Source organism: Zea mays, chromosome 6 (assembly GCF_902167145.1).
Source record: "Zea mays cultivar B73 chromosome 6, Zm-B73-REFERENCE-NAM-5.0, whole genome shotgun sequence".
Taxonomy (NCBI): domain Eukaryota; kingdom Viridiplantae; phylum Streptophyta; class Magnoliopsida; order Poales; family Poaceae; genus Zea; species Zea mays.
In genome coordinates, this window is record NC_050101.1 from 99,527,287 (window position 1) to 99,553,215 (window position 25,929).

At 49.7% G+C, this 25,929-nt stretch overlaps 2 protein-coding genes across 2 annotated transcripts; both read left to right on the forward strand.

Annotated features, from left to right (window-relative positions):
* The first annotated feature begins 16,041 nt into the window (after positions 1 to 16,041).
* On the forward strand, positions 16,042 to 20,797 carry LOC100216800 (uncharacterized). Its single transcript, NM_001143199.2, has 3 exons — positions 16,042 to 17,185; positions 18,890 to 19,155; positions 19,771 to 20,797. The coding sequence occupies exons 1-3, from the start codon at positions 16,263 to 16,265 to the stop codon at positions 20,505 to 20,507; spliced, it is 1,926 nt and encodes a 641-aa protein (NP_001136671.2). The 5' UTR covers positions 16,042 to 16,262; the 3' UTR covers positions 20,508 to 20,797.
* Positions 20,798 to 24,242: 3,445 nt separating this feature from the next.
* On the forward strand, positions 24,243 to 25,579 carry LOC109940479 (protein ALP1-like). Its single transcript, XM_020540013.1, has 3 exons — positions 24,243 to 24,472; positions 24,548 to 24,936; positions 25,032 to 25,579. The coding sequence occupies exons 1-3, from the start codon at positions 24,243 to 24,245 to the stop codon at positions 25,577 to 25,579; spliced, it is 1,167 nt and encodes a 388-aa protein (XP_020395602.1).
* The last annotated feature ends 350 nt before the right edge of the window (positions 25,580 to 25,929 follow it).

Here is a 25,929-nt window from a genome sequence, read left to right on the forward strand (position 1 = left end):
GTGTGGAGGAGGATTGTTGATCTTGTGCATGTGGAGGCTCTTCGGATTCCTTAGGGCACACATCCCCAATGGACATGTTCCTTAGCGCGATGCACGGAGCCTGTTCTTCACCTATCTCATCAAGATCAACTTGCTCTACTTGAGAGTCGTTAGTTTCATCAAACACAACGTCACAAGAAACTTCAACTAGTCCTGAGGACTTGTTAAAGACTCTATATGCCCTTGTGTTTGAATCATATCCTAGTAAAAAGCCTTCTACAGTTTTAGGAGCAAATTTAGATTTTCTACCTCTCTTAACAAGAATAAAGCATTTGCTTCCAAAAACTCTAAAATATGAAATATTGGGCTTTTTACCGGTTAGGAGTTCATAGGATGTCTTCTTGAGGATTCGGTGTAGATATAACCGGTTGATGGCATAGCAAGCGGTGTTAACCGCCTCGGCCCAAAACCGATCCGGCGTCTTGTACTCATCAAGCATGGTTCTTGCCATGTCCAAAAGAGTTCAATTCTTCCTCTCCACTACACCATTTTGTTGTGGCATGTAGGGAGAAGAGAACTCATGCTTGATGCCCTCCTCCTCAAGGAAGCCTTCAATTTGAGAGTTCTTGAACTCTGTCCCCTTGTCGCTTCTAATTTTCTTGATCCTCAAGCCGAACTCATTTTGAGCCCGTCTCAAGAATCCCTTTAGGGTCTCTTGGGTTTGTGATTTTTCCTGCAAAAAGAATACCCAAGTGAAGCGAGAATAATCATCCACAATAACTAGACAGTACTTACTCCCGCCGATGCTTATGTAAGCGATCGGGCCGAATAGATCCATGTGTAGGAGCTCCAGTGGCCTGTCAGTAGTCATGATGTTCTTGTGTGGATGATGAACACCAACTTGCTTCCCGGCTTGGCATGCGCTACAAATCCTGTCTTTTTCAAAATGAACATTTGTTAATCCTAAAATATGCTCTCCCTTTAGAAGCTTATGAAGATTCTTCATTCCAACATGGGCTAGTCGGCGGTGCCACAACCAACCCATGTTAGTCTTAGCTACTAAGCAAGTGTCGAGTTCAGCTTTATCAAAATCTACCAAGTATAGCTGACCCTCTAACACTCCCTTAAATGCTATTGAATCATCACTTCTTCTAAAGACAGTGACACCTACATCAGTGAATAGACAGTTGTAGCCCATTTGACATAATTGCGAAACGGAAAGCAAATTGTAATCTAAAGAATCTACAAGAAAAACATTGGAAATGGAATGGTCAGGAGATATAGCTATTTTACCCAAACCTTTGACCAAACCTTGGTTTCCATCCCCGAATGTGATAGCTCGTTGGGGATCTTGGTTTTTCTCGTAGGAGGAGAACATCTTCTTCTCCCCCGTCATGTGGTTTGTGGACCCGCTATCGATGATCCAACTTGAGCCACCGGATGCATAAACCTACAAAACAAGTTTAGTTCTTGACTTTAGGTACCCAAACGGTTTTGGGTCCTTTGTCATTAGAAACAAGAACTTTGGGTACCCAAACACAAGTCTTGGAGCCCTTGTGTTTGCCCCCAACAAACTTGGCAACTACCTTGCCAGATTTGTTAGTAAGCACATAAGATGCATCAAAAGTTTTAAATGAAATATTATGATAATTTGATGCACTAGGAGTTTTCTTCTTAGGCAACTTAGCACGGGTTGGTTGCCTAGAGCTAGATGTCTCACCCTTATACATAAAAGCATGATTAGGGCCAGAGTGAGACTTCCTAGAATGAATTCTCCTAATTTTGCTCTCGGGATAACCTGCAGGGTACAAAATGTAACCCTCATTATCCTGAGGCATGGGAGCCTTGCCCTTAACAAAATTAGACAATCTTTTAGGAGGGGCACTAAGTTTGACATTGTCTCCCCTTTGGTAGCCAATGTCATCCTTGATGCCAAGGCGTCTCCCACTATAGAGCATACTTCTAGCAAATTTAAATTTTTCATTCTCTAAGTTATGCTCGACAATTTTAGCATCTAATTTTGCTATATGATCATTTTTGTTGTTTAATTAAGACCATGTGATCATGAATAGCATTGATATCAACATCTCTACATCTATTACAAATAGACACATGTTCAATGGTAGATGTAGAGGGTTTGCAAGAATTAAGTTCAACAATCTTAGCACGTAATATATCATTTTTATCTCTAAGATTGGAAATTGTAACATTGCAAACATCAAAATCTTTAGCCTTAGCAAATAATTTCTCATTCTCATCTCTAAGGTTAGCAAGAGAAACATTCAACTCTTCAATCCTAGCAAGTAAATCAACATTATCATCTCTAAGATTGGAAGTTGAAACATTGCAAACATGAGAATCAACCTTAGCAATTAATTTGGCATTTTCATTTCTAAGGTTGGCAATAGTGTCATGGCATGTGCTTATCTCACTAGATAATTTCTCACATTTTTCTACCTCTAGAGCATAAGCATTCTTAACCTTAACATGCTTTTTATTTTCCTTGATTAGGAAGTCCTCTTGGGAGTCCAAGAGATCATCCTTCTCATGGATGGCACTAATTAGCTCATTTAGTTTTTCCTTTTGTTGCATGTTGAGGTCGGCAAAAAGAGTACGCAAATTATCTTCCTCATCACTAGCACTGTCATCACTAGAGGACTCATATTTAGTGGAGGATTTGGTTTTAACCTTCTTCCTTTTGCCGTCATTTGCCATGAGGCACTTGTGGCCGACGTTGGGGAAGAGAAGTCCCTTGGTGACGGCGATGTTGGCGGCGTCCTCGTCGGAGGAGGAGTCGGTGGAGCTCTCGTCCGAGTCCCACTCCTGGCACACATGGGCATCGCCGCCCCTCTTCTTGTAGTGTCTCTTCTTCTCCTTTCTTCTCCCCTTCTTGCCGTCGCCCCTGTCACTATCACTAGATAATGGACATTTAGCAATGAAATGACTGGGCTTACCACATTTGTAGCATACTTTCTTGGAGCGGGGCTTGTAGTCTTTCCCCCTCCTTTGCTTGAGGATTTGACGGAAGCTCTTGATGATGAGCGCCATCTCCTCGTTGTCGAGCTTGGAGGCGTCGATGGGTGTTCGACTTGGAGTAGCTTCCTCCTTCTTTTCTTCCGTCGCCTTGAATGCGACCGGTTGTGCCTCGGATGTGGAGGAAGTGCCTTGCTCGATGATTTTCTTTGAGCCTTTAATCATTAGCTCAAAGCTCACAAATTTTCCTATAACTTCCTCGGGAGACATTAGCTTATATCTAGGATCACCTCGAATCAATTGAACTTGTGTAGGGTTAAGAAATATGAGGGATCTAAGAATAACCTTGACCATCTCATGGTCATCCCATTTTTCGCTCCCGAGGTTGCGCACTTGGTTCACCAAGGTCTTCAAGCAGTTGTACATTGCTTGTGGATCCTCCCCTTGGTGAAGCATGAAGCGACCGAGCTCCCCCTCGATCGTCTCCCGCTTGGTGATTTTTGTCACCTCATCTCCTTCGTGCGCGGTCTTTAGTACGTCCCAAATTTCCTTCGCACTTTTTAACCCTTGCACCTTGTTATACTCCTCTCGACTTAGAGAGGCGAGGAGTATAGTGGTTGCTTGGGAGTTAAAGTGGTGGATTTGGGCCACCTCGTCCGAGTCGTAGTCTTCATCCCCTACGGATGGTACCTGTACACCAAACTCAACAACATTCCATATGCTTGTGTGGAGTGAGGTTAGATGATGCCTCATTTTGTCACTCCACATATTATAATCTTCACCGTCAAAAACCGGTGGTTTGCCTAATGAAACGGAGAGTAAAGGAGTACGCTTTGAAATGTGGGGGTAGCGTAGGGGGATCTTACTAAACTTCTTGCGCTCATGGCGCTTAGAAGTTATGGAGGGTGCATCGGAGCCGGAGGTAGATGGCGATGAGGTGTCGGTCTCGTAGTAGACCACCTTCCTCATTTTCTTTTTCTTGTCGCCACTCCGATGCGACTTGTGGGAGGAGGCCTTCTTCTCCTTCCCTTTCTTTTTGTTGCGGGACTCTTCCGATGAAGCCTTCCCGTGGCTTGTAGCGGGCTTGTCGCCGGTCTCCATCTCCTTCTTGGTGTGTTCTCCCGACATCACTTCGAGCGGTTAGGCTCTAATGAAGCACCGGGCTCTGATACCAATTGAAAGTTGCCTAGAGGGGGGTGAATAGGGCGAAACTGAAATTTACAAAATTAATCACAACTACAAGTCGGGTTAGCGTTAGAAATAATAATGAGTCCGAGAGAGAGAGAGGGCACAAAACAAATCACAGGTAAATGAAGAGTGTGACACGCGGATTTGTTTTACCGAGGTTCGGTTCTTGCAAACCTACTCCCCGTTGAGGAAGCCACAAAGGCCGGGTCTCTTTCAACCCTTACCCTCTCTCAAATGGTCCCTCGGACCGAGTGAGCTTCTCTTCTCAAATCAAACCGGGAACAAAACTTCCCCGCAAGGACCACCACACAATTGGTGTCTCTTGCCTAGGTTACAATTGAGTTTTGATCACAAGAACAAATGAGAAAGAAGGAAGCAATCCAAGCGCAAGAGCTCAAAAGAACACGGCAAATCTCTCTCGCTAATCACTAAAGCCTTGTGTGGAATTGGAGAGGATTTGATCACTTGAGTGTGTCTAGAATTGAATGCCTAGCTCTTGTAAGTGGTTGGAAGTGTGAAAACTTGGATGCTATGAATGGTGGGTGGTTGGGGGTATTTATAGCCCCAACCACCAAACTAGCCGTTTGGTGGGGCTGTCTGTCGCATGGTGCACCGGACAGTCCGGTGCACACCGGACATGTCCGGTGCGCCAGCCACGTCACCAAGGTCGTTGGGTTCCGACCGTTGGAGCTCTGACTTCTGGGCCCGCCTGGATGTCCGGTGGCACACCGAACATGCACTGTAGAGTGTCCAGTGTGCCACTTCGCGCGTGTCTGACTTCTGCGCGCTCTGGCGTGCATTTAATGCTTTTGCAGGTGACCGTTGGCGCGAAGTAGTCGTTGCTCTGCTGGCTCACCGGACAGTCCGGTGCACACCGGACATGTCCGGTGAATTATAGCGGAGCAAATTCCCGAGGCTGGCGAGTTCCAGAGCCGCTCTTCCCTAGGGCACCGAACACTGTCCGGTGTACACCGGACAGTCCGGTGAATTATAGCGAAGCGCCTCTGGATTTTCCCGAAGGTGAAGAGTTCAGCGTGAAGTCCCCTGGTGCACCGGACACTGTCCGGTGCGCCAGACCAGGGCACACTTCGGTTATCCCTTTGCTCTTTTGTTGAACCCAATACTTGGTCTTTTTATTGGCTAAGTGTGAACCTTTGGCACCTGTATAACTAGTTAGTCCAATTTATTTGTGTTGGGCAATTCAACCACCAAAATTATTTAGGAACTAGGTGTAAGCCTAATTCCCTTTCGGAGACAATCTCGTTCACCCCTCGGAAGGCCATCAAGTCCCAAGTCTTGGCGGACTTTGTGGATGAATGGGTCGATACCCAGCTCCCAACAGCTCCGATCCAACCGGAACTCTGGACCATGTTTTTCGACGGGTCGCTGATGAAGACAGGGGTAGGCGCGGGCCTGCTCTTCATCTCGCCCCTCGGGAAGCTCCTACGCTACGTGCTATGCCTCCACTTCCCGGCGTCCAACAATGTGGCCGAGTACGAGGCTCTGGTCAATGGGTTGCGCATCGCCATCGAGCTAGGGGTCCGACGCCTCAACGCTCGCGGTGACTCGCAGCTCGTCATTGACCAAGTCATGAAGAACTCCCACTGCCGCGACCCGAAGATGGAAGCCTACTACGATGAGGTTCAACGCCTGGAGGACAAGTTCTACGGGCTTGAGCTCAACCACATCGCCCGACGATACAATGAGACTGCGGACGAGCTGGCTAAGATAGCCTCGGGGCGAACGACGGTTCCCCCGGACGTCTTCTCCCGAGACCTGCATCAACCCTCCGTCAAGACCGACGACGCGCCCGAGCCCGAGAAGGCCTCGGCCCCCGAGGGTGAGGCACTGCGCGTCGAGGAGGAGCGGAGCGGGGTCATGCCTAATCGAAACTGGCAGACCCCGTACCTGCAATATCTCCACCGAGGAGAGCTACCCCTCGACCGAGCCGAAGCTCGGCGGTTGGCGCGGCGCGCCAAGTCGTTCGTCTTGTTGGGGGACGGGAAGGAGCTCTACCACCGCAGCCCCTCAGGCATCCTCCAGCGATGCATATCCATCACCGAAGGCCAGGAGCTCTTACAAGAAATACACTCAGGGGCTTGCGGTCATCACGCGGCGCCCCGAGCCCTTGTTGGAAACGCCTTCCGATAAGGTTTCTACTGGCCGACCGCGGTGGCCGACGCCACTAGAATTGTCCGCACCTGCCAGGGGTGTCAATTCTACGCAAGGCAGACCCACCTGCCCGCTCAGGCTCTGCAGACCATACACATCACCTGGTTGTTTGCTGTGTGGGGTCTGGACCTCGTCGGCCCCTTGCAGAAGGCACCCGAGGGCTACACGCACCTGCTGGTCGCCATCGACAAATTCTCCAAGATCCCCAATTCAACTTGATCGACAATGAGCTATCACATTCGGGGATGGAAACCAAGGTTTGGTCAAAGGATTGGGTAAAATTGCTATATCACCTGATCATTCTATTTCCAATGTTTTTCTTGTAGATTCTTTAGACTATAACTTGCTTTCAGTTTCTCAATTATGTAAAATAGGTTACAACTGTCTTTTTACAGATACATGTGTTACTGTCTTTAGAAGAAGTGATGATTCAATAGCGTTTAAGGGAGTGTTAGAGGGTCAGCTATACTTAGTAGTTTTTGATAGAGCTGAACTCGACACTTGCCTAATTGCTAAGACTAACATGGGCTGGCTCTGGCATCGCCGACTAGCACATGTTGGAATGAAGAATCTTCACAAGCTTCTAAAGGGAGAACACATTTTGGGACTAACGAATGTTCATTTTGAGAAAGACAGGATTTGTAGCGCATGTCAGGCAGGGAAGCAAGTTGGTGTTCATCATCCACACAAGAACATCATGACGACTGACAGGCCACTAGAACTCCTACACATGGATCTATTCGACCCGATTGCTTACATAAGCATCGGCGGGAGTAAGTACTGTCTAGTTATTGTGGATGACTATTCTCGCTTCACTTGGGTGTTCTTTTTGCAAGAAAAATCTCACACCCAAGAGACCTTAAAGGGATTCTTGAGACGGGCTCAAAACGAGTTCGGCTTAAGGATCAAGAAAATTAGAAGCGACAACGGAACGGAGTTCAAAAACTCTCAAATCGAAGGCTTCCTTGAGGAGGAGGGCATCAAGCATGAGTTCTCTTCTCCCTACACGCCACAACAAAATGGTGTAGTGGAGAGGAAGAATAGAACTCTATTGGACATGGCAAGAACCATGCTTGATGAGTACAAGACTTCGGATCGATTTTGGGCCGAGGCGGTCAACACCGCTTGCTACGCCATCAACCGGTAATATTTACACCGAATCCTCAAGAAGACATCATATGAACTCCTAACTGGTAAAAAGCCCAATGTTTCATATTTTAGAGTCTTTGGTAGCAAATGCTTTATTCTTGTTAAAAGAGGTAGAAAATCCAAATTTGCTCCTAAGGCTGTAGAAGGCTTTTTACTAGGATATGACTCAAACACAAGGGCATATAGAGTCTTTAACAAGTCCTCTGGACTAGTTGAAGTTTCTTGTGACATTGTGTTTGATGAGACTAACGGCTCTCAAGTAGAGCAAGCTGATCTTGATGAGATAGGTGATGAAGAGACTCCGTGCGTCGCGCTAAGGAACATGTCCATTGGGGATGTGTGTCCTAAGGAATCCGAAGAGTCTCCAAATGTACAAGATCAACCATCTTCCTCCATTCAAGCATCCCCACCAACTCAAGATGAGAATAAGGCTCAAAATGATGAAGGAGAAGATCAAGAGGATGAGACACCTCAAGAGGAGAGCAATGATCAAGGGGAAGATGCCCATGATCAAGATGAGGAAGATGAACAAGTTCCAAGACCGCCACACCCAAGAGTCCACCAAGCAATTCAACGATATCACCCCGTGAACACCATCCTCGACGACATTCAAAAGGGGGTAACTACTCGATCTCGTGTTGCTCATTTTTGTGAACATTACTCTTTTGTTTCCTCTATTGAGCCACACAGGGTAGAGGAAGCACTTCAAGATTCGGATTGGGTGGTGGCAATGCAAGAGAAGCTCAACAACTTCACTAGGAATGAGGTATGGCATTTAGTTCCACGTCCTAACCAAAATGTTGTAGGAACCAAGTGGGTCTTTCGCAACAAACAAAATGAGCATGGTGTGGTGACAAGGAACAAAGACCGACATGTAGCCAATGGATATTCACAAGTCGAAGGTTTGGATTTTGGTCACTTCAAGATGAGGAAGATGAACCTAGCTCATTGGGGATCTTGGTCGCCATCGACAAATTCACCGACAACGGCACCCAGTTCACCGACAGAAAGTTCCTGGACTTCTACGAGGATCACCACATCCGGGTGGACTGGGCCGCCGTGGCTCACCCCATGACGAATGGGCAAGTAGAGCGTGCCAACGGCATGATCCTGCAAGGACTCAAGCCGCGGATCTACAACAACCTCAACAAGTTCGACAAGCGATGGATGAAGGAGCTCCCCTCGGTGGTCTGGAGTCTGAGGACAACGCCGAGCCGAGCCACGGGCTTCACACCGTTCTTTCTAGTCTATGGGGCCGAGGCCATCTTGCCCACAGACTTAGAATACGGTTCCCCGAGGACGAGGGCCTACGACGACCAAAGCAATCGAGCTAACCGAGAAGACTCACTGGACCAGCTGGAAGAGGCTTGGGACATGGCCTTACTACACTCGGCGCGGTATCAGCAGTCCCTGCGACGCTACCACGCCCGAGGGGTTCGGTCCCGAGACCTCCAGGTGGGCGACTTGGTGCTTTGGCTGCGACAAGACGCCCGAGGGCGGCACAAGCTCACGCCTCCCTGGGAAGGGCCATTCGTCATCGCCAAGGTTCTGAAGCCCGGGACGTACAAGCTGGCCAACAGTCAAGGCGAGGTCTACAACAATGCTTGGAACATCCGACAGCTACGTCGCTTCTACCCTTAAGATGCTTTCAAGTCGTTCATATACCTCGTTCACGCACAAAGTCTAACCATCAAGGAAGGGTCAGCCTTGCCTCGGCAAAGCCCGACCCTCCCTCGGGGGCTAGAAGGGGGGAACCCCCTCCGCGTCAAAATTTTCCTCGGAAAAGATCTATTCTGCCAGAACGTCTTTCGTGCTTTTCGACTACTTCGAAAGTGGGATCCTGAAAACGACGGAGTACACGTAAGCAGCCAAGGCTGACCGAGCCGAGGGACTCCTACGCCTCCGAGATATGGATACCTCACTCATCACCTTCTGCGATAAGTAACTCACGCTCGGATAAGTGATTCCGCGGACCGAACAAGTCTTCACGCTCGAAAACTCTTCTGCCGAAACAATTTTTTGGGCCTTCTCGACTATATCGATGGCAGAATCCTACAGACGAGTAAGAGTACAAGTAAGCGGCAAGGCCGACCGAGCCGAGGGACTCCTACGCCTCTGGGATACGGATACCTCACTCATCACCTTCCGTGAAAAGTAACTCTCGCTCGGACAAACAATTCTGTTACCGACAAATAAGTCCAGATACTCAAAACAAGAGGAAAAGAAACGCAGCTTTACAACACGACGACAGTATGTTTGGGCCTCGGCGACCGTAGAAAACATACGCACACTACAAGATAAATCGATCCTGCAGGCTCGGACCTTGACGGAGGGGAGCAGCAGCACCCTCGGCGTCAACCCCACCTTCGGCGAAGTCCGACCGAGCCTCGGACGGCAACGCGGTCGGAGGATCTCCACTCCGAAGGACGACATCAGCATCACGCCCGGGCCATCGCCGCCACGGTCTTCTCCAGGAATCCGGCCCAAGCAGACAGCTCGGCCGGCCACCCCAAAGCCTCAGCCAGTTGTCCCCCGAGGACATCAGCCCGGCTCGCGGCCTCGGCAACTCGACTCCGGCGTCGGTCCCGCCAGTGGATGGCCCGGCCAGGCTCCGGCCGACGAAGTCTTCTTTTCGAGCCAACTCTGCCTCTGTCCATGCTGACACCGCTGCCTCCGGCTTCAGCTCATCGAAGAGCGGCCGAGAGTTCCTTTAGCTAAGCAAGAGAAGCCTCGGGCGACAAGGCCGACCGAGCCGAGGGACTCCTACGCCTCCGGGATACGGATACCTCACTCGTCACCTTCGCACGAGGCAACTCACACTTGGTTAAGCGATTCAGTTAGCCGACAGGCGAGTCCTAGTGCTCGAAATGAGGAAAAAACACGGCTCCGTACCGAAAATACATACATGTTCAGGCCCCGACAACCACAATGAACAAGACACCAGCACTCAAGGTGCCATTACAAACGGAACTCCGGTTCTGTCCCCGCGGGTATGAACCACCTCCACACCGGGGAGCCTGCGGGGCGACAAGCTCCGGGCGACTCGCCAGCGACCTCTGCAGCAGCAGCCATGGTCCCAGGACGGACGCAGCCACCGGAAGGCTCTCATTCGCATCCCCACTCAAGGGACACGAACCAGACATTAAAGCCAAAGAGCCGGAGGTCGGTCCGTAGGCGGCGCTGACGGCCTCGACGATGGGGAAGCTTTCTCCAGCTGCCACCACGTCAGCACCGACGGCGGCGTCCGCCTGTCCACCAACGCCGCACCAGCGAGCGCGGGCGCTCCAAAGCGCACCGGCAGGTCCTCGCTCCCGTCCTCGCCACGAAAGCAAGGATAGAGGATGGAATGTTGCATCCTAGCTGGGCAGCAACAGTTCGCCTTCCCCGGCATGGCTGGAGGATGGTTTCCACCACCAGAAGCTGGAAGAAGAGGTGGCCAGCCGACCCGTGCGGGAGGTAGAGCCCCGGCTCACCTCGCTCTCCGCCCCAGCAAGGATGATGAAGATCCTTGAAGCTGAGGGCGGGGCAGAGATCGCAGCCCGGCTTGCTTCTCCCCACCCAGGAGCTGGTGGTCACCGTCTTGGGTGACCACTGGCGAGGGGATGCGGCCGGGCTGCCTGATGAAAATCCTTAAAGCCGAACAATGGCTGAAAGGTACCAACTTCCGTGAAGTTGCGTTCCTCCAACGACAAGGCGGAAGGACTGCGAGTGTTCCCCATTCGGGGGCTCAGAAGGTGGAAAGACGCGATGCATGAGGGGAGCGCAAAGACATGGTTGCCTTTCAAGGGGGTCACCCTCCTTTTAAAGGCAACTCTCCCCACTTGTGTCCTCAGCCATCGCGGGCTGAGTCTTCTCCAACACGCTCCAAGGTCCTCCCCCTACGACACGGGGGCTGGGTCCCACGCGTCATGCAAGTTGGCCCAGGGCAGAAGAAGCCAAACCGCCGCGCGCGGTGCGCGCAACTGCCCAGCGGTTACGAGTATTCCTCCACTTTCGCCCAGACCAGCGGGTGAAAGGGCGGACCGCCATGCAGGCGGCATGCGACCGCACCAAGGGGGCGCACCCTTTCGACTTCGACGCGTCCAGCATGGAGGCCCAGGCCCACACGTCATGCAACCAGTTCGCCGGTTGCTACGTGCAAGAAACTGCACCACCACTCGCGCCACTACCGTGCCTCCTCGACTGCGGAACCAGTACCGCGACTCGAGGCAACCCTGCGCATGACCCAACAGTGCCAACCAGGCACATCGGTCACGGGCCAGTCAGCCGCGGGAGAAGGCGCGACGGTCGATACGACCAGAAATGGGCCGGCAGCAATGGCGGTGGCAGGCGGGCGGAAGCAGCGGTCAAGTCGTCAGCCAAGCTCACGTCCCCTCCTGGGACAGCGAGAGAACCCTCTCCCACGGTGTGAAGACGGCGCGCCCGTGTTCCGTTCCTCGAACGACTCGCGCACACGCAACGACTGCCTCGCGAACCACTCGTCCCGTCGCTTTAACTCTGCGGCAGGACGGGCGGCACCTTTGGCGGGCAAAGCAGGCGACGCTTCACCTCCGCCATAATGACCGCGTCAAAAAAGGTGTGCCACGTCATTCGATTTCGTATCCATTTCCTCTTCCTCTTTCTCTCTCTTACAACAGGGACCGGGAAAGGGGATACCTCGAAAGGGATCCTTCTCCGCGAAGGAAACGGGCCCCGAGCCCCCTACTGATCAGAGGTTCGAAAGCTGGCCCCTCAGAGGGGTTCAACAGCTACCTCAGAGCGCTCGGGCTCCGCGCCCACTACTGGTCAGAGGATCGAAGGCCGGACCCTCGGAAGGGTTCAACGGCCGCCTCAGGCCACTCGGGCTCCACGCCCACTACTGATCAGGGGTTCGTAGGCTGGCCCTCGAAGGGTTCACAGCCGCCTCAGACGCAGAGCGAGGGATGACTCTGGGTACGTTCGATACATAACCAAGCCTCAGGCTACGCTCCCGAGGTACCCTAGGACATTTCCGAGACCAACGGGAACGATTTTGTAACGGAATCCCATCAGAGGGAGGCATCGAGCCCTCGGACCCCGTCAAAAGGGGACCGGGTCCGGCAAATCACCCGCAGGTACTTTTGGAGCGCGCCTCCGGGCCACTATCCGACCCCTAACAAATGGGGCACGGGCGTCCACTCGGATTACCCGTTAGCAGCTCACTGGAGACACCATGTTCAGCGCCCTCCAAGGGCAACATGGCGCTTTTCCCCCCTCCTTGCGGAAAGGCGACGCAGGGGCGTATGTAAAAAAGTCAAGTCTGTCCTTGACCGTCCTCTCGCTCTGTGCGGAGGCTCGGGGGCTGCTCTCACAAACCCGGCTCCGGCCAAACCGTTGACAGCGTCAACATACCAGCCCGAGAACTTGGGACCCGACCGTGCGCCCGGGCTACGGCCAGCTCGCATGAGGGAACAACCAGACCGGCTGAAGCATCACGAAACGCATTAAGACCTCGAAGGAGTCAAACCACTCCTCCGAGGCCTCGGGGGCTACACCCGGCGGGTGCGCTTGCGCGCACCCACCGGAACAAAACGCAACCGAGAAAGGCCGGTCCCCTAAGCCTCCAAGCGAGTATTAACACTCCCTTCGAGGCTCGGGGGCTACTGTCGGGGACCATAATTAGGGGTACCCCCAAGGATCCTAATCTCAGTTGGTAACCCCCATCAGCACAAAGCTGCAAAGGCCTGATGGGTGCGATTAAGTCAAGGCTCGGTCCACTCAAGGGACACGATCTCGCCTCGCCCGAGCCCAGCCTCGGGCAAGGGCAGCCGACCCCGGAGGATTTATGTCTCACCCGAGGGCCCCCTCAAGCAACGGACACACCTTCGGCTCGCCCGAGGCCCAGCCTTCGCCAAGAAGCAACCTTGGCCAAATCGCCACGCCGACCGACCGTATCGCAGGAGCATTTAATGCAAGGATGGCCTGACACCTTATCCTGACGTGCGCTTGTCAGTCGACAGAGCCGAAGTGACCGCAGTCACTTCGCCGCTCCACTGACCGACCTGACAAGAAGACAGCGTCGCCTGCGCCGCTCCGACTGTTGTGCCACTCGACAGAGTGAGGCTGACAGTAGCCAAGTCCGGCCTCGGGCGCCATAGGAAACTCCGCCTCGCCCGACCCTAGGGCCCAGACTCGGCCTCGGCCTCGGAAGACGACGAACTCCGCCTCGCCCGACCCCAGGGCTCGGACTCGGCCTCGACCCCGAAAGACGACGAACTCCGCCTCGCCCGACCCCAGGGCTCGGACTCGGCCTCGGCCCCGGAAGACGACGAACTCCGCCTCGCCCGACCCTAGGGCTCGGACTCGGCCCTGGCCTCAGCCGACGGTCTCCGCCTCGCCCGACCCAGGGGCTCGGACTCGACCTCGACCTCGGAAGATAGGCTCGACCTCGACCTCGGAAGATAGGCTCGACCTCGACCTCGGAGGAGCCTCCGCCTCGCCCAACCCAGGGCTCGGACCGACCACGTCACAGGAGGGGCCATCATTACCCTACCCCTAGCTAGCTCAGGCTACGGGGAACAAGACCGGCGTCCCATCTGGCTCGCCCCGGTAAACAAGTAATGATGGCGCCCCGCATGCTCCATGACGACGGCGGCTCTCAGCCCCCTTACGGAAGCAAGGAGACGTCAGCAAGGACTCGACAGCCCCGACAGCTGCCCTTCCGCCAGGCTCCAGCGCTCCTCCGACGGCCACGACATCATGAACAGGGTGCCAAAACCTCTCCGGCTGCCACGACGGCATGTACTTAGGGAACTAGCTCCTCTCTGCTAGACACGTTAGCACACTGCTACATCTTCCATTGTACACCTGGACCCTCTCCTTATGCCTATAAAAGGAAGGTCCAGGGCCCTCTTATAGAGGGTTGGCCGCGCGGGGAGGACGGGACGGCGCGTGCAGGCCTCTCGCTCCCTCCCACGCGGACGCTTGTAACCCCCTACTGCAAGCGCACCCGACCTGGGCGCGGGACAAACACGAAGGCCGCGGGTTTCCCCTTTTACGCCTGTCTCCCTCCGGTTTTCCCCCCTTCGCGCTCCGTCTCGCGCCGACCCATCTGGGCTGGGGCACGCGACGACAATTTACTCGTCGGTCCAGGGACCCCCCGGGGTCGAAACGCCGACACTATTGTATCTAACAATTTGTCAAAGAAAGTCTTAGCTTTTCTATGGATTAAATCTCATTTACTCTTCTGTGCTAAGCTAATACTAAATTCTACGTTGTTTAGTTTCAGCGTAAAGTCTATGGTGTTTCGTTTCAGCTTGGACTGGGATAAGAAAAAATGAAGTATGTCTCTTGGCCTTGCCTTCAGACTTACGGTGATTCACGACATGTATATTTTCCTATGGAGGTACTGTATTCCACGATCATTCAGTTGTACCAGCTGCTTGATGCCTGACCTTTTCTGTTCCTTTAGCTTTTTAGGTGTTATATCCTAAATTTGGTTGTTGCTGGAAGGTATTGTATCACTGAATAACTAGGCAGAAAACATTTATGAGGTCCTCACATCTAAATGCTACAAATTGGTGGAATGATAAATTTTTATCACTCATTTGTTCTTGTTAAAAGAAGCTCGTAAGGATGCACTGGCACCATAGTTTTTGTTTCTTTTCATTTGTCTCAGTAATTTTTTACAAAAGACTCAATATTATCTTTAGCATATGGTGCTTTCAAATTGTAAATTTGTGTGTGCCATCACAACGCACAACAACTTCCACAAATAGGGCCTTTATTTGGACGTTTGTAAGGCCTATACAACAACAAATGGTTGAAGGAGATTTAGTGAAATTTGTTCGTCGAGAAGCTAAGCGAATGCATTGAAGCCAACTTGTGTCATTCGAGACCTTGTTCAAAGGTATCTGAATCTTCAGTCTTGAACAGTGAATCAGTTACTTTTGTTGTATAGTTAGGTATCCTGATATTATGCAAATGAATTTGATTGTGTAGTTCTTAAATTAGTCACACACATGGTCATAGAAGGTAATACATTCAAGTCAGGTGTATTGGATTACGTTTTATAGGTGTGGGTGGTAATAGTCGTGACTGCCATTTAGTAAATATGCTAAAAATCATTTGTTCCAGTGCAGCTTGTTCATGATTTTTGGTACATATTTTCTTTCATACGACTTATCTCCCCCCTCTGCAAAATAGGGAGAAAACATCAGACATAAGTAAAATACATCACACCCACTAACTCATAAGTTGATTCACTATAGAACACTATCTTTCTTTCCTGTCTTTTACCTTGTCCATGTTCAGTCATTTGCTCTTGGATTCCTAGCAATTTATGAAATGTAGTTATATAGCATTCTATGGAAAGAAATGTATGTGGAGAAACATATTCTAGGTGTTTACATCATATTAGAACCTGTCAAGTATTCCCTCACTTCCATTCTTCTATCGTGGTCTCTTCTAATTGGTTTGTCGTTGCAACGCACGGACACTCACCTAGTTAGAATACTTAAAAATCGAACAGTGGATGGATCCTGGCGGCTCTAACCCTCGCGCTAAAATAAAGAAGCGCAGCGTCTGGGCTGGGCTCAGCGAGGGGAACGTCTTAACAGGCCGCGTTGCTAGGCCTGCGCAGCGTGCGGAGGAGGTGCAGCTGCGCCTGGGCCCGTCTGCTCCCTTGGATTGCAGGGAACGCCAGAGATACGCATCGACGGCCGGGAGCTGTCACGGACCCTCTCCTCCTCCTCCCCTGTCCCGTGAGTCGTCTCAGCCGCCGCCGGCTCTCGGAGCCCTACCCTTCTTTCGTCGGAGCCCTACCCTTCTTCTCGTCGGAGCCCATGGACCGGCAACCCCAGGACTACGCGGCTGCGGCCATGGCGTACGCACAGGGGCAGCAGCCACCGCCGCCGCAGTACGGCGGGTACCACCCACAGGCGCCGCCGCCTCAGTACCCGCCCCACCCTTACGGCGCGCCGCTCCCGCAGTACCGGCCCGCGCCCTATGCGCGCCCCATGCCGCCTGCCTACTCGCACCTGCTGCCGCACCAGCAGCCGCCTCCCCCGTACGCAGCGCACCCGCCGCCGCCGCACGCCTTGTCCACGCCCTCCCCGCCGCCGCCGCACCACCCTTACATGCACCCGCCACCGTTCGAGTCCGCCCCGCCTCCTCCGGCCGCTCCACCCGCCGATCCGGAGCTCCAGAAGCGCATCGACAAGCTCGTCGAGTACATCGCGAAGAACGGGCCGGATTTCGAGGCCATGATCCGCGACAAGCAGCACGACAACCCGGACTACGCCTTCGTCTTCGGCGGGGAAGGTCACGCCTACTACAGGTACATGCTCTGGCTCTTGCCGCGCCCGCCGGTGCCCGCGCCCTACCCGCCGGCCTCGATGCATATGATGCCGCCTATGGGCCCTATGATGAGGGGACCGCCGATTCACCAGCCGGGGTACCCGCCATTCTATGACCAGCACCAGCAGTTTGCTGCTGCTCACGGCCATGGGGACTATGAAGCTGCGGCGCAACCATTCAAGGGACTGTCCGGACCGCTCCCTGCAGATGTTGCTGCTGAGCTCCAAGATGTGCTTATCAATCTTAATGGCACTAAGGAATCAATAAAGGGAGCGAAGTCATGGTTTATGCAAAGATTGCCGTTCGCGCCGGCTCTGGCTGAAGCTCTTAAGGAGAGAGTATTTGTGTTGGAGGATTCGGAGCGGCAGCTGCACATAATTTTCCTGGTGAACGATATTCTTTTTGAAAGGTATGGCTTGATTTGTTTCCTATGTTTATTAAAGTAGGACTTCTTACTTTAGGCCTTTTATTTGTTAATTGTAGTTCTTCCGATGACAAATATTCCTTATGCTCATTTTGATGAATACTTCAGTTATCATGCTGAATAACATACCAGTGCATGAAGTGTTATCTAACCACCATATATTGTTTCTATATCTCATTGCTGTAGTGCAGCAGTTTGTAGAGTGACTAATTCATATGTTCAGCATCCACCAATGATTTCAAGTCGTCTGGTCGAACCCTGGGACCGACTAGGCGACTTATATATATATATATATATATATATATATATATATATATATATATATATATATATATATATATATATATATATATATATAACCTACATACATTATATAAATTAGAACAACCAGCTAGGATAAACAAAATAACTGATTGCTTTATTGTGATTTGTTACTTACCTGAACCTGACTACCTAGCAATGGCTTAGGAGTAAAGCAGTAAGCCAGCAACCATCCACTAGTTCGGCACTGGGCACGGGCAAGAAATACAGAGAAGGGGGTAGGAGGAACCTTGAGATGACGAGCTCATCTCGTCAATGGTGCTGGTCTGCTGGAGAGTGGAGACGCCGGTAGTTTGTCACAGTCGTCGTCGGTGCTCTATCACAGCTGCCGTCAGTACTGGCCGTCTGGACTGCAGCAGCCGAGCAGGCAGAGGCACCGGTGGAGCAGGCCATCAGAGGGGCAAAGGTGAGCAGTCGCCGGTGTTCTGTGGCCGCTGGAGCTCGATGTCCGGTCTGGGGTGCAAGGGCAGCCTTCGGCGACCAGGTAGGTCTGAAGGCTGGAGGTCGGGCACGAGAGGAGGTGTACGTGTACAGCGTTTTGGCAGCCGGGCAGCTGGGTATGGGCAGAGGAGAGAAGAGGCCAGACTAAATGATACTGTAGATGGACTGAAAATGGCCCCATACCAAAACCCTAGCCGGGCGACCAGGAAACAGTAAGTGGACAATTAGTTGCCCTAATCGACGATTAGTCGGACGACCAGCCCATTTAGTCGGGTCGTCTGCCTAATCGGACACAAACAGGCGACCAGCCTGACTAATCGTTGACCAGTCAAAAGAGCCAGAACCATGACCAGTACTGGATTTGACCTCTGTTGTGCCAGTCTATACAGTGGTCTGAGGTAATCCGGCCATCCTGGCCTGTACTAGAATGAGATTAACAACTGTGTCTGTAATCAGATCTTAGTTTCCATGTAGCATAAGGAAGTGCTAAATATGGTATAAATTTAGACACTGCAATAGGAGGGGGCCATGTGGGGAAATAGAAATGCATGTATCAAGTTGAAATGAAGTTTTACTATATGTTTTAAATGGGCTGATGATATTGAATAATACCCAAATAGATTGGAATTGTTCAGATGACTAAGGGCTTGTTCGTTTCACCCTTAACCCATGTGGATTGGGTGGTATTGAGTCAGTTTAAGTCAATAGTAAGTCAAAATCCATCACAATCCTTTCCAATACACTCCAATCCACATGTAATTGGAATAACCGAACAAGGCCTAAGGATTTTGTTTGGTTAGGATAATGCATGACACCCGTCACCCGATCAAATGTAGCTTCTGAGAATTTCGAAGTGTACATGACTTGTAACTATGTGTATTTAATTTAATCCATCGCTGATTTCTGAATGTATTTGACATGCTACAGCTTACAGAGACGAACTAGTATTCGGGACCTTGACAATGAGGCTATTGCTTTCAAATCCGTACTGGGTCCCATGCTTGCAAGGGTTTACAATAATTCACAGAGTAAAGATGACAACCAGACCCGTGTTGAGAAGATCCTGCAGTTTTGGGGTTCAAAGGAAGTTTACGACCAGGAAACAATTGCTAATTTTGAAAGAGAGATGAAAGGTGGCTTGCCTTATTCGCTGGTGCCACGACATGTTTCACCAGACCCTACGACCTTTTCAGGTATCTCCTTTCTCTGCTTCCTTTACTACTACTATTTCCCATTGTGTCTAGGTACTTCAACTTTTTCTTTTGGTTGTCCGATGATGATGCTATGCTAGCTCTGAAAGAAGGACACTATTTTGTATTCTTTGAGTACTTAACCTGTGAGTTTCCATCTGATTACCATTTTTCTTCATTTGATTCATCATCTCACAGCTGTGATCCTAGCAGCTCTGGACCGCACTAGGTGTTATAAGTTGTAGCCACTATTTTAGAACGACTCATAATTTTCTAGGATAAAAAAAAACTCGGCCAGGGAGGGAAAGACCGCTATCCCAATATTATATTAAGAAGAGGCCGAAACAATGGTCCCGACCGAGAAAATCCCCGAACCCTGGCCACCCACCACTAACGGGCCGGTGTCAACCGTCCACTCTGCAACAACTAGAATTCGTTCCTGGAAACCTATCTGGCCCATCATGGTTGATTACTTGTGTTTCTCAGTTAAAATCGTTCTGTCTTTTGATTCTCTGGTGTTACAATGTCTATTTGGAATAGCCTTTAAAATCTAATAATGCATGCACATTTTGCTTTTTGGTAGTAGACCTAAAGGCTGCTAACTAGATGTTTTTGCAGGATCAGCGCCAGTGCCCTCAAAATGGTCCTCGGAACCTCCAGAGAAGGATAAGCCGATCCATCCTGTCGCTGGTGCAAGCCAATCTGTCCCCACCGCACAGTTTCCATCAAACCAACTTACAGCCGGTGTCTATCCTCCTGTAGGCCAAAATGCATTTGCAGGATCTTTGCCAGTGCAACCGTCGTCAACAGTTCCCGCTGTGGCTCCTCAAAGCACTGCCGCCGCAAACGATTCAACTCCACCTCCTTATCCGCTCTTCCCGCCTGGCCTCATCCCTGGAATGGTTCGGAAGATGCAAATAGGCAGCGGGGTACCGTACTCTTCCCTGAGCCCGCTCGACATCCCCACGACCATCCCGCCATCGTCAGTCCCGGAGTCCGAGATCCTCGAGCGCGTGTCCAAGTTCTTCAGCGACATTGGGGAGGTGAACCCGTCAGAAGGTCCGATGAGGCAAGGCGAGCCCGATGACTACGACGACTACGAGAGGGAGCTTCCTGCGCGGAAGGGAGGCGCCTGCATCCCTCCCCCGCCGAATCTGCTTCTGAACCCTGAGACAGGGATGCACGCCGATGGCAGCGTCGACAGTAAGCCAGGGTCCAGCGGCCGGTTGGGTCTCGGAGCATCCGCCGATCCGAACGAGGTGAGCCAGTATGACGATGTGTATTCTTCTTATCGTAAGCAAAGGAGCTCAACGTATCACATTTCCATCACCGCTCGCTCATCGACGTCAAGGTGATGGTAGCAGAGATGCATGTCTCGAGCACCCCCTTCTGACATTTGTGGGTGATTCTGTACGGTTAATACATGAGATGAGAAAACTGTAAGAACATTGTAGTGCCTGAGAACTTTTTTATGGCAAAATGTGGTCTACAGGTTCTTAAATCGAAATGTAGTTGCCCCATCTGCAAATTATGCTTGTCCTGACCTGCTACGTTGTGTGATAGCTTCTCCTTCTGGTCAGTCCCGGCAGTGATCACTGTGTATTTGAACATGACATTGATCAACGGAAAAAAGACACTTGAAACATTCTTTGTCCTTGTTCTCATTTACATTCAAACAGAAACATGCCCCTCACATGCCAAGTGAAGTTAAAAGTTTGATCGGTTCTCACAGATCTGCATCGCTGCTGCTCCCCATCGCCACCAGCCGATGCCAGTATTTTGTACGCCTCCAACCAAAACGATTTTTTACTTTATATATCTATGGTTAAAAGTTATTATGTACATAGCACATAAATATGTTAATTATTATAACCAGAGACTATTATATTATTTATATATATATATATATATATATATATATATATATATATATATATTCTTTTTATTAATAATATAAGATTGGATTGGCTCGTCCTAAAGATAAATCCTTAGGCTGTCCGCAGCCGTCCTTTCCCCTACCTCTGTTCCTTATTAGCGCCATATGTTATGTTTGCCTACGCGCTAGAGCTCTAGAGAAATGCACACGACCGCGCCAGATGTATGTGGCGGGCTGCAAGCTGGCCCCTGCCCTCAAAACCAGTGCACGATGTGGGTCCCCTTCTAATTGTTAGTAGATAAAAAATTGTTGTTAGTAGATAAAAAATTGATAGAGAATGAAAAGTAGGTATAGAATATAATATTTTATGGTTGTAGTGGGGTGTATGAGGATAATTTAGACCTATGATTTCCTCTACGCGCTACCGCTATAGAGAAATGCACAGGACCGCGCCAGATATGGCGAGTTGCAAGCTGGCCCTGCCCTCGAAACCAGTGCCCGATGTGGGTCCCCTTCTAATTGTTAGTACATTAAAAAATTGATAGAGGATGAAAAGTAGGTATAGAATATAATATTTTATGATTGTAGTGGGGTGTATGGGAAGAATTTAGAGGAAACCTGAAAGTCGCCTAGAGGGGGTGGATAAATTTTAAACATACTACAAGCCGGGGTTAGCGTTAGAACAAATGTCAAGTCCGGGAGAGAGGTAAAAACAAATCAACCAAGAAAATAAAGCGAATGACACGGTGATTTGTTTTACCGAGGTTCGGTTCTAAAGAACCTAGTCCCCGTTGAGGTGGTCACAAAAACCGAGTCTCTTTCAACTCTTTCCCTCTCTCAAACGGTCACTTAGACCGAGTGAGGCTTCTTCCTTAATCTCACGGGTCACTTAGACCCCGCAAAGACCACCACACAATTGGTGTCTCTTGCCTCGCTTACAAAGCTTGAAAATAAGAAGTGAGAAAGAAAAGAAACCCAACCAAGCAACCAAGAGCAACAAAGAAACACAAATGATCCTCTCACAAGTCCTAATACGCTAGAGTTGAATTTGGGACTTTGAGCGGATCGATCATTTGAATTGTGTCAGTCTATTGCTCTTGTATTGAATGCAATGTATTGAATGCTTGGATGGTTGGAGTGGAGGTGGTTGAGGGGTATTTATAGCCCTCACCACCAAAACAACCGTTGGGGCAGGCTGCTGTCGATGGGCGTACCAGACACTGTCCGGTGCGCCAGCCACGTCACCCAACCGTTAGGGTTCGACCGTTGGAGCTTTGTCTGCTAGTGATACCGGACAAGTACTGTTCACTGTCTGATGCGCCTCTGGCGGCTGCTCTGACTTCTGCACGAACTGTCCGCGCACTGTAGCGTTGTAGGCGTCCGTTGCAGTCGACCGTTGCGCTGGTAGCCGTTGCTCCACTTGGCACACCAGACATCTGGTGAATTATAGAGGAGTGGCGCTGGAGAAACCCGAAGGTGAAGAGTTCAGAGTTGTACGATCCTGGTGCACCGGACAGTCCGGTGCGCCAGACCAGGGCACACTTCGGTTTCTTTTGTTCCTTTCTTTTGAACCCTTTCTTTAATCTTTTTATCGGTTTGTGTTGAACCTTTATGCACCTGTGGAATATAATCTAGAGTAAACTAGTTAGTTCAATTATTTGTGTTGGGCATTCAACCACCAAAATTATTTATAGAAAAAGGTTAAACCCTATTTTCCTTTCAAAACCACTGCGGGGATAAAAAATAGAGGATAAAATGTTGATGACGTGACAAAAAAATGATATAAGGGTAGAAATTTAGGGTACGTCTATGGAGAAGATGCATCATCATTTTTCATCATGGTCAACCTCCCCTCCACGTAGTATATGAAGCCAACCCTATTCGTTGTAGCGTTCAAAGTCTTAGGCTATCCGCAGTGGTTTCCCCTAAATTTTTTCCCCTATATCACTTTTTTGCGTCACATCATTAATATTTTACCCCCTATGTTTTCATCTTCGCAGCGGTTCCCACTATATTATCTCCCTATACCCCACTACAACTATAAAATATCATTATCTAACATTATTTCTCTTTTATTATAATTTTTTGTCAACTATTAAATAGGGGAGCACTGTGTAAGGAGGCGCTACAGTGCTCCCCTTGATCTGGGGGACGTGCGAGCTCTCCCCTACGGCTGAAGCGCGTAGGGGGCTCTTTAGTGTCAGCCGATGCGGGCTTAGAGCCCCCTACGCAAGGGGAGGGGGCACAGTAGCGCAAGCGCTGCGGCTAGTCTTAGGCTATCCACAGCGGTTCCCCAAATTTTCCTCTATCACTTTTTTTGTCACATCATCAACATTTCATCCCCTGATTTTTCATCTCCCGTACCGGTTTTCCCTAAATACTTCCCATATACCCCACTACAAACCATAAAATATTATTTTGTATACTTACTTTTCATCCATTATCAATTTTTTATTTACTAACAATTAATCGTAGGCCCACGACTACCGTACCAAACAGTGGTAGCGCGCATGAACAATAACACGCCAGAAATAGAGGGAAAGAGAAGCGGTCCGCTCGCTGGAGGGCCTTGTAGAGACAAACGCTACGGGCTTAGAGGATCTGCTGCATCCGACATGCAGGGGCACGGGGCTGGCTAACGGTCACTGCTGCAGCCAGCTATCCACAACCGTTCCCTCTAAATTTTCCCCCCTAAATGTTACTATGCAGTCACGTCAGCAAGATTCCATCCCTTATTTTCACTCATCCCGCAACCGTTCTCCCTAAATTTTCCCCTATATATCCCTCTACTCATTAAATATACATTTCCATATAACTAACTTAACCAACTTCATTTTTGTTTTAATTTTATTTGTTTGCACACGTCCGACATGTTGCTCTTCTTTAAAAAAATAAAATTTAAAAAAATTATTTGTTTCATTTAAATTGCGCAAAATATATAAAACACCATTGCGTCAAAAATTATGGTCCATCAAAAAATTTGAAATATAATTGTATGAAATATATATATAACCACGCTTACGGTCAGAGGAAACTCGACGAGTCGTGCGTGGCAAGCCGCACTTGTCTTGCAACGAAAGCCATGGTTGGCTTTCAACGGAAGCCACTTACTTCCCCCTGAAGCCACATTGCTCTCCCCTATATATATGCAATACTTCTCTTCACATATGTACCCACATAGAAGAGTTGTTCAACAACTTAGCCATTTGACGCTATGTCTCACAGGCATAGGGAACATGATTCTGATTCCAGTGATAGTGAGGACGAAACACTTCTGCTTGTCAATCTTCTTACCCTCAACATAGAGGCCACACGCCATCACCGACGACGGTCCCGTTTACCTCGCCGCGTCATTCATAGGGATCATTTTGCTGGAGAAAACCTTATCCACCATCACTACTTCGGGCCGAACCCAGTGTATCCACCCCACGTGTTTCGTAGAAGGTACGCACTTCATGTTATTCAAATAGGGTACGATATTTCCATAGTATTTACTACTATTGTATGTTCGTTTATTAGGTTCCGCATGAGTAGGCCTCTGTTTCTCCTCATCTTGCAAGGACTTCAACATCATGATTCTTACTTTACACAACGGGTTGACGCAACTGGCATGCCAGGACTGGGTCCCCTCCAAAAAGTATGTGCGGCAATGCGGGTACTTGCATATGGGTTACCTTCTGATGCGGTAGACGAGTACATTCAAATTGGGGAGTCCACAGCTAGGGAATGCCTTCATCATTTTTGTCGCGCAATCATTGCATACTTTAGTGGGTGGTATCTACGAACTCCTAATGAAGCTGACATAACACGCATCATGCACAATAGCGAATCAAGGGGTTTTCCTGGAATGTTGGGTTCTATAGATTGCATGCATTGGGAGTGGCGGAACTGTCCTACGGCCTGGCGTGGTCAGTTTTGTGGCAGAAATGGTTGAGCTTCCATGATACTAGAAGCTGTAGCAACGTATGATCTTTGGATTTGGCATGCTTTTTTGGCATGCCAGGGACAAACAACGACGTCAACGTGCTGCACCGATCACCAGTATTCGACCCCATGACAACAGGTCGAATGCCACCTGTCAATTATACAATTAATGGTAATGCTTATAACTTCAGTTATTACCTAGCTGATGGTATTTACCCCAACTGGCCAACATTTGTAAAAGCAATCAGACACCCATATGAGCAAAAGAAAGTATATTTCACACAGATGCAGGCAAGTTGTCGAAAGGATATTGAGCGTGCATTTGGAGTTCTTCAAGCACGGTGGGCGGTGCTGCGAGGTCCAACGTATGGTTGGGATCGTAATCGTTTGACTCAGATAATCACAGCCTGCATCATCATGCACAACATGATTGTCGAAGACGAAGGGGCGTTTGCTGCTAATATTGATTTTGGAGACAACACTTCAGGCATTGAACCATCTCAACTTATTGGAGAAGGAAGGGCGGAATGGGTGATAAACCACTTCGATCTTCGTCGCCAAGATAGATCGTGCTCCCTCCAAAATGATCTTGTCGAGCATTTGTGGGCTAGGCGTGGAAGCATGTAAACATGTCTTTTGATTGCTACGTAGTTTGAAGTTCAATTTAGTATTTGTAATGTGCACCGTCATGTCCTACTTATCGGTATTCAAATAAATATCCGGAATTCTATGAATGATGTTTCGCCACCGTGCTTAGTTATTGTGTACATTCATAACTAGTACGGTGCCATGTCAACAATAACATTGCAAAGGAGTTCACACATCACTTCGGGTTCCAAGCAAACCATAACATTCGAAATGAAAACAAAGTTGCCGTAATTTTTGGACCGACAAGACCATGACAAACAAATGCATCAAACAATAATCAAACATGTTCACAGCACGCAGACATAATTTTTTTGTATTACAACACGATA